Genomic DNA, 13,198 nt, shown 5'->3' with positions numbered 1-13,198 from the left:
ACCACTTAATTTGCGTTTTTCCCTTCCTCCTGTTTTGCCGTATGCAATGATTTGGATATTACTTTGGGTGTTGACTGTACCCCCCAGGCCTGGGTACATTTAAAGGCATGGTCTCCAGGGGGATGCTTTTGGGAAGTGTTAGGACCTCTAGGAGGTGAGGCCTGGTGGAAGGTCCTTGGGGGTGTGCCCTAAGCAGGCCCTTCTCTCAAGAGGGTTGGTTGTCAAGGCCCAAGTTCAGGTCCAGCTGCTTTCTCTGCTTCCTGGCCTGCCCTTGGGCTTCCCTCCATGCCTCTACGCCATTGCTGCCCACTGCCCCCAGCTGAAGCCAGCTTAGTGGGGTCAGTGGATCTTGGACTTGAACACTGAGCTTAATAAACTCTTTACTAAGTTAGTTGCCTCAGCTATTTAATTGTAGTACTGAAAATCTGACCAATACAGGACTGTTGTTTCATGTACCTGCATCCAGTAGGGAACAGACAGATGACAGACACTGTTCCACAGGGGTTGGGAGCACGAGGACAATGGTGTCATTTGTGTGTTCCAGTGGGGACAACCACAGTCTAGTCCGCTTGCCACCACCATGTACGGACAGGTCTTTTGGGCCTGTGAGTATCACAGTTTTTCTGGGCTCCTCTCTAACCTTATTTTCTTGTTTCACTGTAACCTCGGAATTCACCGTAACATTGGCTGCTCCTCGGGTGCTCTAAGAGACCACTCAGGTGGGTCCAGGTTCAGGGGGAGCACTTGACGATCATCACACCAGGCTTGCGTGCAGAAAGGGAGCATGCCCTGTGCGTTGGAAATTGAATTGAGGGGATCTTGCAGCCATCAGAACAAAGCCAAGGGGCTTGTGTGCTCAGACCACATCAGGCCTGGGTCGCCTCGGAGTGTATCTGTGCACCTGTTGGCAGGGTGAGGGGAACCCTGTGTGGCCGCGACCATCTATTCCAGGTCATGGTACCACCCACAATTACTCTGGGAACATGCGCAAGCTGCTTTATTTAGTGTTTCCATTGCTACCTCTATGCTAAGCTATGCTGACGTTTAATTTGGATCTGAGCCTCTCTCGAAAGTTCTCTTGAATGCACAGTGTGGTGGTTATGTGTTGCTGTGGTTTGGATATGGTTTCAGTGTGTTCCCCAAGGGTTCACATACTGGAAGAGTTCTACCTCTCCACTGTAGCTGTGTTGAGCTGGTGGGACCTTCAAGAGGTGGAGCCTGGTGGAGAGTGGGTAGGTCACTGGGGGCATAGCCCTTGGAAGGAATTAATGCTGATCTCATGGAGGCAGTTTCCCCCTGGCCACGCTGTGGACCCATCCCCAACAGGTGCACAGGTTCACCCTGAGTGACGGCGACCCAGTGCCGGCCTAGAACACAAGCCCTTCAGCTTTGTTCTGTTGACAGCAAGCGCATCTCCTAGACTCGGTTTGCAAAGCGCAGAGCACGCGCCCTTTCCTGCACTCGAGCCTGGGAGAATTTCACCACGTGCTGCCCTTCAGTACTGGACACACCTGAGTGACTGGGTGCAACAGAGCAAGCCTAGCCCCGCGGTGCCTCCCCGGCTTCCCGACTCCCGGGTGCTCTCTTGCATGTGCTCCCACCTAATGCCATCCGCCACCCTGGGATGTAGCCAAGGAGGCCCTCACCAGAGAACATTCCGCCTCCAAAGCCGTGGTTGGAATAAACCACTTTTCTTTATAAAGTACGCAGCCTCCCATATTTTTCATAGCAACAGAAGGCAGACTAATACACAGGTGATCCTTTATTTTCAGAACTCAGCAAGAAATACCATCTTTTTTTTTTTTAAACAGAAGAAAGCTAAATTCAGTGATAGAGTGATTGCTATACACAAAGCACGGTGGCCCCCAGGCTGCTTTTTCTCCTGGAAATGACAGCCAAGATGGATAGGTCCCATTATAGAAATGTCGAGTGTCACGGCCCACAGGTGTCCTTGGCCCAGGATCTGGGGGTGTGAGGGGCAGTATGAGATTCAGACGGGTATGTGTGTGAGTGCTGACGCGCGTCTTCATCTGGTTTCTGCTGCTTCAACCAAATGCCTGGACAGGGTAATTAACAAAGAACGGAAGTGTATTGGCTCACAGGAGGAGAGGCAGGGAAGCCAGGAGCAGGCCTTGGCGTCTGGTGAGGACCTTGTTGCTGCATCCTCCCATGGCACAGAGCGTCCCGTGCTGTGGCAGCGAGGGTGGAGACCAAGCAAGGGTGCTGTCTGAGGCCACTCACCCTCCCAGGAAGCCACTAATGCCATCCCAGGTGTCCCAGCCACGTGAGCCCCTCTAATCCTAGTTACCTCCCAGCAGCCCCACCTCCAGGTACCACTGACCTATGAGCTTTGTGGGAGATGAACTGAAACCACAGTAGCCCATGTAGCACGTGCTTAGATGGAAATAAGCCGGACCCTGTGCCTTAAAATAGCGCCTCATCCAGTGTTCCTGATGTGGTGGTGACTTTTGGCAGCACCAGCTCATGTGGCGATGAGTCTCATGGCTGACGTACAGCCAAACGAATACCCCATACTTCAAGGCATGTTGGGGTTGCCTGCTCTGGTTGGCGACAACCTTCAGATCTGTACATACTGCTATCCATGTTAAAGTCAAACCTCCCGGTCACCCTGACTTGATGCCATATGACAGTGAGGGATCTGTTCTCCATGGTGGTTGTGTGTCTCCCTCTCCCTCCCTCTTCCCATCCACTCACAGGACCACCCACATTGACAACACCCAGTGCTTGCTGGGAAGTCTTTGAGATTAAACTAAATCGCAATGGCAGTTTACCCCAAAGGAGGGGATAAGGGGTTGACGCAAGACACTGTCACCTCCACAGGTCTTTCTCATCAGAGAGACATTTGTTCCTTCTAGTGGAAAGATAGTCTGTGGAAGATGCCTCAGCCCAGCCAATGATGTAGTCTCGTCCCTCTTGACATCCCAGTCTAGTCACGGAGGAAAAGGTCAAAGAAAAGGTGAATCTCAAACAGTGCTCTCACAATCCCCAAGGTGTTCCTTCTCTTGGAAGCCTCGTGTGTGAGCTGGTGAGTTTCAGGGCGCAGGACGTGCTGATGGACAGCAGAGTGGGGGTGAAGCTCCATAGCCTCTGCCAGGGTAGTGTTGGTTTGCTTGCTCATGGTTTAAAGAATCAAAGAATAATATTTCCTGATGCCAAGAGAATAGCAGTACTAATGGTACTAAAGCTACTTCAGGCTGGCATGGCGGCTCACTAAGCTAATCCTCCGCCTGCAGTGCCGGCACCCCAGGTTCTAGTCCCGGTTAGGGCACCGGATTCTGTCCTGGTTGCTCCTCTTCCAGTCCAGCTGTCTGCTGTGGCCCCGGGAAGGCCGTGGAGGATGGCCCAAGTGCTTGGGCCCTGCATCCGTGTGGGAGACCAGGAGGAAGCACCTGGCTCCTGGCTTTGGATCGGCACAGTGCACCGGCCTTGGTGGCCCTTTGGGAAGTGAACCAATGGAAGGAAGACTTTTCTCTCTGTCTCCCATTCTCTCTCTCACTAACTCTGCCTGTCAAAAAAAAAAAAAAAACAAATACAAAAAACTAAAGCTACTTCGAAGTTTCTCGATTGTGTCCTCTAAAAAAAAAAAGCAGAAGAGCTTTTCCCCTTTACAAAATGGGAGACGCCCATTTATTTCGTAGACTCACAGAATCTAAAGCCAAAGTAGACCTCAGCAGTTGCTCAGCATAACCCTTCACTCTACCCATGGGGAAATGGGGGCAGTAGGCGACATGCTCCAAGTGCAAAGACAGGTAGGGCAGACCTGGGTCCACGTCTTGTCCCATTAGCCCCGAACCCCGGTGCAAGCCAGAGTCACTGAGATGACTTAGAAACGCGTTCAGAGGCACGCAGCGGTGATCGGTCTGTCGTTGGCTAGCACAGGACAGTAGGCACAAGTTAAGGAGTGGTCTTTGTCTTGCGGCCTTAGAGCACCATGGTCCAGTGGCCTTTAGGTGATGTCTGGGGCCCCAAGGGACTTGCCCCTGCTCCCCGGCACAGCACTCCTGCTGGAACCGACTGGCTTCACAGAATGGACTTCTAGGTTACGCATCCTTTTTGAAATGGATTCACCTGAAAACTGCTGTTCTATAAGGAAATAATTCAGCAGTGCTGATAGGAATCTTAATTTTTCATCCTCAGAAGTAGTGGGACCTGAAGTTGCATTGCTTTTTTTTTTTCTTTTTAGTTTTTTGGCTCCAAAAGTATGCTTCCGCACTGCTTTCCCCATTCAGGACGGATCACAGGGCTCCGAGTGGGTGGAGAGTGGCCCTCCCAGTCTCTTCAGGAAGCTCCTGCCCTGTGGTATTCCCCACTTGCCAGAATCTTCCACCAGTGTGCATGCCAGCACTCGATTGAGGGAAGGCCTGGCGGAGCGGCTGTCGCTCAGAGCTCAAGTTGACTGCTGTGTGACTCAGCAGAGTCCACTTCCTCTCCCACTGTCTGCACCGTGAGGACCCCCCGACAGGCGTGGGGGCGCAGCACGGCACCCGGGACAGGAAACACAGAGCAAGTAGTGGTGGAATTAAAGTGGTGGAATTAGATTAAAGTGGAAGGAAAGCCCCACTTAGCTTCTGAAAACAGAACAAGGAGACTTCAAAAAGAAGTTCACGGAAAATCGAATTAAATGCTGTTTATTTCAGTGCAAAGAAACCTTGAAATCCATGCATGCGCAAGATCTTCAGTTTATGAAAAATGCATATTATATAAAGTTGAGCATGGGTTTCAAGTGTCTTTGGCATCCAAACAAATATATCTTTTTCTTCCCTTTTCCAAGAACTTTTTGAAATACCCTCGTTTTCTTGATACTGGACACTTTTTCCTATGACTGCTGTGAGGTTAATTTTCATAATGTATTGTCTGCTGTTTCCCACATGCTTTGGAATAAAATGGCTTAAAGGAGAAAGAAAAAAAATTAGGAAATCAAATAGATGGATTACTAAAGTGTTGCTCCAATAAAAGTGATGTCGTGGTGCTGAAGTATTTCCAAGTGCTAAGTGCCTGTACGTCTTTGTTCCTTCTTTCAGAATGCTAGAAGATGACCTGAAGCTAAGTAGTGATGAAGAAGAGAATGAGCAGGTAAGACTGGCTTTCACGAGACCAATCCTTGGATGCACTCAGAGGCCACCCCAGGGTGGTGGTGGGGGTGCTGTACCGGGTATTGCAAACTCTGAATTGTGTTGCTCTGGGAGGCTGGCTTTCCTCTTTTGATTATACACTTCCGTGCAGTCGGACCAGTCTGTACAAATAGCTCGGCCTTGATTTTTCCTGACACTTGAATGCTGTAATTTTTATGGCATTGACACCAACAATGGGTATTTACAAGGAATTAACTAGGACTGGGCTTCATTGGGAAATAGAGCCTTTTCTTTTCTTATTTTGTCCAAGCTACCTAGCCTTCAGGAGCTCAGACATGGGACCTTAACCTTGTCAGCATGCAACAGGCAAGCTGTAACATTAAATATTGAGAAGTGTTATGCAGGTATTATTAACATCGAGAAGGAAAAAACGTAGGGGTGAGTTAAAATGATGAATAAAAAATAATCGTACTCCATCTCGGCTGTTTGTCTTACATGATAAATGTGCCTGAAATATTCTCCCGTGGTGTTGATTTATCAGCTCAAGACATCAGTCAGGGGGTTATAAATGCTCTTCTGCTCAGTCAGTTAAGTTGAAAAAATATCCACTTAACATTCATCACGTTCCCTTCTGCATCTCAGGAAATGTTTGTATTTGAAAGCAAGTTTGCAAAGAGTAAAGCTGGATTTTCCTACACTTTTGTTCCTATGTCTCGCCACCTGTGCTGTGTTTTTTCAAGTATGGGTAAAGGTGATGGCAGAAATGCAAGCCCAAGGGGTCTTCTTTACAAGTTGTTTTACATGCGATGCGAAATAGGTCATCCAGGTGATTCCGGAATAGGGACCTTAAAGCAGTGGTGTCGTGAAATGCTATGGAGGTGATGCCCTACGTGGACAGGTGAGTGCACAGACTGTCGGGAGAGAGCGGCAGGAGAAATAGAGGTCAAAGGAAGATCTCTGGAAAGACTGTGTGAGTGCAACGTGGCCGTGAGGTCAGAGAAGGGATTTCTGGTCGTGAGAGAGAAGCTGAGGCACCAAGGCCGTGAGAGTCTGAAACCCAGACTGGCAGGCAGAGAACACCGAAGGGAAGGAGTAGCTTAGCTGGGCAGCTGGGCCAGGAGGAGCAGTCGGGCTTTGCATTTTGTAGGGAGTGACGAGTTTGTTTCTAGGCGGACGCACTGGGCAGTCAGGTACCCACACAGCCAACCTGCAGGAGGTAGCGCAGCTCACTGCTACATTTGGTTCTTCATCGACAGGGGTTGCAAAAAGTTCCTGGCAAATGCATACTGAGAAAAATCTACGGATTTCTAAAGTTTTGGCACCAAAATAAAATTACCTTTGTAACTCCATTTTCCCATGAACTGTTTGAAGTTTTGGGTTTTTTTGAAAGGCAGTTACAGAGAAGCAGAAGCAGAGAGAGAGAGAGAGAGAGAGAGAGATGGAGACAGAGAGATGTCTTCTGTCCATTGGTTCACTCCCCAAATGGCTGCAACAGCCAGAGCTGGACCGATCCGAAGCCAGGAGCCTAGAGCTTCTTCAGAGTCTTCCATGTGGGTGCAGAGGCCCAAGCAGCTGGAACTCAAACCAGTGCCCATATGGGATACTGGCACTGCAGGCCGTGGCTTTACCCACTGTGCCACAGCACCAGCCCCCTTGAAGTGTTTTTATATGTCTAACAGCAAATGATTTCCTCTGTTGTCCCCCACTGAGTCTCAGATACGTTTATTATGAACTAAGTTGTATCAAATGTGTAAATTGTGTATACTTTATATTGGAAAAAGATTCTCAGACCATTTCAACTAGCAAGCTTTTCTTAATTTGCAAGTAATTTCCTGTAGTTTCCAGTGAAAACACATGCACATAAAAGAAAACTCATTATCAGTGTTGTACGATACACACTCTAAAGGCAGGAAGAATATTTACTCGACTTGTCTGGCTTTATTAGCTGCTCCTTTCCTATTGATAATATCATGTTGTGACTAGACAGGTGAACTTATTTATTCTTGTATTTAATCCTTATATGTATACAACGTTTTTTTTTTTGTTTGTTTGTTTGTTTTTTTAATGAATGATTTTTGTATAGTACTCCCTGCCTTGTGGTTTGGACGCCAGACAAAGGTTTTGCATATGGTCATTTAAGTCATTGCTGCAACACTAGTTGTATTGGGCTGCTCTGCTTTGGCCTATGGCTTTACCCTGGTCTAATCACAAAATCAAAATTTCCCCTACTTTCAAAAACGACTAGTGATACAGTATTTTTTCTCCCTAAGACCAAAATGTGGTTTTTCCCTGCCAGAGGGTAGCCGGTGCACACATGTAACACACATGCACACATGTCATTTCTCTGGCATTGTGAAATGATTAAAGTTTACCATAAACAGTTTTTGCAGACACAATCAGAGTTTGTTCCTTGACCCGAAACATTTTATACTCCCCGCCTCAGTGAATATAGTGCATTAAGATTCTTAACCTCTTCTGACATTACGCCTGATTGTCTCTGTGAGCATTTGTTGAAATGGCTTGGGTAGCTATGGTCATAAAGAGATGCCCACAGGAGCTTCAGGTCACTACACCCGCTTGTCCTCCGCAGCTAGGCAGAGAGTGTTCTCCATCTGAGTACTTGCCATCCCATGTTGCTTTTTCTCCTCATTGCCTTTGCACTCTTAAAGATAAGGGCGCAGTCTGACTTTGTGATGAAGAGCCAAGCAGTCCTTCCCCAGGGGTTCAAACCCAGCCACCCAGCTACTCTCTCTGTGTCAGCGTCTCCATTGTAAATCTGAAGTTAACATGATATTCCTAAGTCCACCACTTCCTCAGGACTTGAGGTCACCTGCTATCTTCATGTCGCTAGATCCACAAGGCTTTTTTTATTTATAGAAAAATGTTAAATTTGTTTAAATGATAAAAAAAAATACGTTCATGAGTATCAGTGTACAATTGAATATTTAGAGAAAAGTATGCGCGCCTTAAGTGCAAACATACAACTTGTTAAGTATTTGTCAAGCAAAGACACTCACATCAGCAGCATCCAGATTGAGGTACAGACTCAGCGTCCTCCCAGGGGCCCACAAGTTCCTACAAGTCAGCACCTACCAGAGGCATAGCCAACTTCCAGTGTTTGGAGCTGCTAAAATGGTGCTGCTGTCTTAGCATCCTAGTCTGGGTCTTTTGTTGAGTTACGGAAACATTTCTGCTGTTGGGCCATAGGGTACGTACAAGTTCAGCTTTGGCAAATTACCTCCATCATTTTCCAAAATGGCTGTGCCAACTGGCACTCCCGCCAGCAACATAAGAGAATTCTGGTTGCTTTCATGTCCTCACCAGGCATCTGTCTTTTTAGGTTCCTAAGTGTAACCATCTGAGGTTTGCTGTTTCTCCCTGTCTTTCTAGTTTTCATCAGAGTAACACTATCCTCATAAAACCATTTGGGATGTTTTCCCTGCTCTTCTTTTTTCTCGAAGAGATTGTGTAAAAACTGGTGTTAATTTTCTTTGGCAGGATTCAGAAGTGAAGCCATCAGGGTCTGGAGATTTTTAAAACTCATAAATTCTGTTTCTTTAGTGTCGTAGAGCTGTAAGACAATTTCATATTGCGTAAGTTCTGATAATATTTGCTCTTCAAGTAATTAGCCTATCTGTGTCTTTTAAGTGGTCATGCTTGTGTGTGTAGAGTCATTCATAGTATCACTTTACTTTCTTTTTGATGACTGCAGTATCTATGATGACAGCCCCTGTTTCATTCCTGATCCTAATCATTTATCTTATTCTTTTCCTTTTGACAGTCTTGCTAGAGGTGTACCAATTTTATTGATCTTTATGCAATAAAATAAATCTATTTTTAAACTTCACTTTCCATGACTCATGGATTATTTAGAAGTCTGGTATTTGATTTCCAAGTGTGTAGGGATCTCCTTTAATCACAGTTTTATGGGTTCCTAATTTGTTCCATTATGTTCAGAGAACATACTCTATATGATTTCATTTCTTATAGATTTGTTGAAGATTTTTTTCTGGTCCAACATACAATTTGTAATGGTAATTGTTTAATGGGCATTTGAAGGAATTTATATTCTGCTGTTGTTGGGTAGAGTGATCTATAAATACTAGTTAAACGCACGTATTGTTGTTTGATGTGAGTTCTCTCTCGTATCTGACCTTCTCCCTAGTTGCTAATATCAGTTGTTAAGAGAGGGATAGTGAAGTCTCTGGCTATAGTTGTAAATTAATTTAATTCTCTTCCCTTTTCTATCAGTTTTTACTTCGCATATTTTATAGCTTTATTATTTGGTACATAAAACATTTAGGGTCACTGTTTTGTTTGTTTGGGTTTTTTTTTTTTTTTGGTTTTTTGTTTTTGTTTTTGTTTTTGACAGGCAGAATTAGACAGTGAGAGACAGAGACAGAGAGAAAGGTCTTCCTTTTTCCATTGGTTCACCCCCCAAATGGCCGCCATGGCCGGTGCTGTGCTGATCCAAAGCCAGGAGCCAGGTGCTTCTCCTGGTCTCCCATGCGGGTGCAGGGCCCAAGCACTTGGGCCATCCTCCACTGCCTTCCCGGGCCACAGCAGAGAGCTGGACTGGAAGAGGGGCAACCGGGACAGAATCCAGTGCCCCAGCTGGAACTAGGGGCCAGCGCCGCAGGTGGAGGATTAGCCTAGTGAGCCGTGGCACTGGCTGTGGGTCACTGTTTCTTAGCAGTTTAACTCTTTTACCATCATGCAATGATCATATCTTTAGTCATTTTCTTTGCTTTGAAATCTCCTTTTCCAAATTTCAGTATTGCTGCCCTTTCTTTGGATTATGCTTGCCTACTATAACTTTTTCCCACTCTTTTACTTTCAGCCCACCTGTATTGTTACGTTTGATGTGAATTTCCTATAGATTGCGTATAGTTAAGTCATATTTACCTGATGTGCCTGTTTCTGTTTAAATTGATGGAACTTAGGCCATTTACATTTAGTGTGGTTATTCAAATGTTAAAACTTGAATCTGCAACTTTATTCTTTGTTTTCTGTTTGCTGTTTTTCATTTGTTTTCTCCTGTCTTTCCCTACATTTTTGAAGAATTCTCTGTTCTTGTGTCTATAGCTTTTTATAGCTTTTTTATTAGCTATTCTAGACATTACAGTATAAGTATATAACTTAAAATAGATGCTGTCATTTTTAAAGTTTTCTCAGGGCAGGTGTTTTGACGTGCAGTAGTAGCACATACCATCTCAGAGTACCTGGGTTTGGGATGCAGTTTCATATCTCTCTCTCGCTCTCACTCTCTCTCTCTCTTCAAATAAATAAAATAGCTAATACAAAAGAATTTTCTCTCTTAATGTCCTACAATTGCCTTTATCACAGAATTGAAAATAGTAGATAATATAGGATTTAGTTTATTTGGTTTTCTGTCTTCCCAGCTTCTTGGATGAACAGCCTGAGTCTTACTCATCTTTATTTCTATGGTTGCGTCTCATGGTTGATTGGCTTCTAAACGGAAAGCCCGACCTTCCCACCATCACGTCCAGACACTGCCATCGAATTCACTTGCCCCCCACCCCTTCCCCTGCAAGAGGAGATCCCCCCTCTGCCTCCTGTCTGCTGTGCTGTCAGAGTTCATCCCGCTTCCTCTCAGTCCCCTGGGGACTTGTTCTTGAGATTCTCCCATGCTCCATCTCCAGCAGAGCAGCTCCCCACTGGGTCACCAGAGACCTCCCCCAAGGCTCTTTTTGGTCCAGTGTCTTAGCAGGAGAGCTGCAGTACCGAAGACAGCTGTCATGCCACTTCCTTTGAGGAGTCTGATGCCACACTCCCCTGCCTTGTCTCCTGCCCCTCTGGCTTTTTCGTCCCAGGTTCCTTATCTGCCCAGTCTAGAATGCTGCGGCCTTTTGACTTCTCCTCCTCCACGCTTCCTGGGTGATCTCATGCGCTCCCATGACCTTCAGTTTTTATTGACTGGCAATTTCCAAAGTCCCAGCCTCAGCTCAGAGCTCTCTTCTGAACCGCGGACCTACTTGACTTTTCCACTTGGCTGTCTCACAAGCATTTCAAATTCAGTCCGTGCCAAATTGAACTTCTGGTCTTTGCCACCCCGTGTATCCAGGCACACAAATAGATTCCTCTGGTGATAATTCCTGTTTCCAAAGCTAGCATTGCCAGATGCCCAACTGAATGTTCAAGCCAAGAGGCATAGGTCTCATCCTTAATGACTCGCTGTTTCTCACTCAGATATTCGTTTCATCTCTAAGTCCTATAAATTCAACCTCAAAAGTTAAATATTAGTCCACTTACCTCTTTCCATCCTGGCTAGTCTACACCAGCCTAGTGTAAACTATCATGTTTCTGTCCCCCGCCCTCTATAACACAACCTCCCCACAGTGATCTTTTAAAAATGTAAATGAGATCAAGTCACTCCTTGGTCTAAAATCTTAAATGAGTTTTCCATTCCAGCTGTGATCAGATCCAGAGCCCGGAGCATACCCAACACTACCCTGCACAGTCTGGCTTTGTCTGCTTTTTCCCTTTACACCAGCTCCTGCACAGAACTTGAAGCGTAGAGCCTTCTTTCAGCAAGCCACGCTCGACTGCTTAGGGCCTCCATAAACTTGCCTGGCTGACACCTGCTCATCCTGGAGGTGTACCATAATTTTTATTTCTTCAAGGAGATCTTTCTCATCTAAATCAAACCCTACATAGTTTTTCTCATAGTCACCTTAAGCTTTTTTATTTGACCTTATCATATTAGTTATATATTACATGTTTACTGTTATATTCCTTTTTAAAATTCATTTATTTATTTGAAAGGCAGAGAGAGGTATCTTCCATCCACTGGTTCATTCTCCAAATGCCCACAACAGCCCGGGCTGGGCCAGGCCAAAGCTGGGAGCCAGGAGCTCCATCCAGGCCTCCCAGAGGGTGGCAGGGAGCTACGTGTTGGAGCCGTCACCTGCTGCCTCCCTGGGTGTGCGTTAGCAGGAAGCTGGATTGGAAGTGGAGGCAGGACTTGATCCCAGGCACCCTGAGACAATGAGGTACCCCAGGGCGTGGCTCAGCTTGCTGCACTGCGGTGCCCACCTGTGTTGACTTCTTTTCAATATCCATGTGTACCAACTAGGCTGGAGGTTTCCTAGGGGAGTGGGCTGTGTCTGTCATAACAGAAGTGTTAAATGTTTGCTAAATCGATGCTAATGGGTGCTGCGTTGAATTGAGAGCATTTCCCAATGTCCATTGTCCAGCATGAAAGAGGTGTTTGCTCTACCTTCATTTCTTTGCAAACCCATTATGATTTTTCAAGTTGATATGACCCACACATTGAAAGTATTGACACAGACAACAGAAAGATGACACAGAATCATAAATTGACTATATATGAATGCACAAATAACCTACTTATTTGAGAGAAAAGAATCTGTCCAATCTCCAAGGAAATGCCTACAGCCATTTTTAAAAGTTTACTTATTTGGAGCCAGCACTTTGGCTTAGTGAATAAAGTTGTTGCCTTGCAGTGCCGGCATCCCATATGGACACCAGTTCAAGTCCCAGCTGATTTTCTTCTAATCCAGCTCTCTGCTGTGGCCTGAGAAAGCAGTAGAAGATGGCCCAAGTGCTTGGACCCCTGCACCCGTGTGGGAGACCGGGAAGAAGCTCCTGACTTCAGATCAGCACAGCTCTGGCCGTTGTGGCTACCTGGGGAGTGAACCAGCAGGCGGAAGACATTTCTCTCTGTTTCTTTCTGCCTCTGCCTCTCTGTAACTCTGCCTTTCAAATAAATAAATAAATCATTTTTTAAAAAATTTACTTGTTTGACAGAGAGAGAGAAAGAGAGAGAAAGAAACACGCCCACCTGCTGGTTCACTCCCTAAATGCCCTGAACAGCCAGGGGGCTATGGCCATAAGCCAGAAATGAAACCTTGATCTCCTATAGGAAAGCAATCGCTTGAGCCATTTGTGCTATCTCTCAGGTTGCATGCTGGTAATAACCTGGAATCAGGAGCTGGATCTGGGGATTGAACCAAGCACTTAACGGTGGGATGTGGCATCTTACCTGCTGGTCCAAATGCCTGCCCCGTTATGCCACTTCTCAACATGTCTACATCAGTCCATACTGAGGTTAGAAGTTGGTC

At 46.0% G+C, this 13,198-nt stretch overlaps 1 protein-coding gene across 1 annotated transcript in view; it reads left to right on the top strand.

Moving 5' to 3' along the window:
* Positions 1–13,198, top strand: part of AFF3 (ALF transcription elongation factor 3) — a 455,793-nt gene that overhangs the window by 334,707 nt on the left and 107,888 nt on the right. Inside the window, exon 10 of the mRNA XM_062208886.1 lies at positions 5,043–5,094. Coding sequence (XP_062064870.1) covers positions 5,043–5,094 — 52 coding nt within the window. The remainder of the gene's footprint in view (positions 1–5,042; positions 5,095–13,198) is intronic.

Source organism: Lepus europaeus, chromosome 13 (assembly GCF_033115175.1).
Source record: "Lepus europaeus isolate LE1 chromosome 13, mLepTim1.pri, whole genome shotgun sequence".
Classification (NCBI taxonomy): Eukaryota; Metazoa; Chordata; class Mammalia; order Lagomorpha; family Leporidae; genus Lepus; species Lepus europaeus.
The sequence above is the reverse complement of the archived record's forward strand: the minus strand, read 5'-3'. Positions and strand labels throughout refer to the sequence as shown.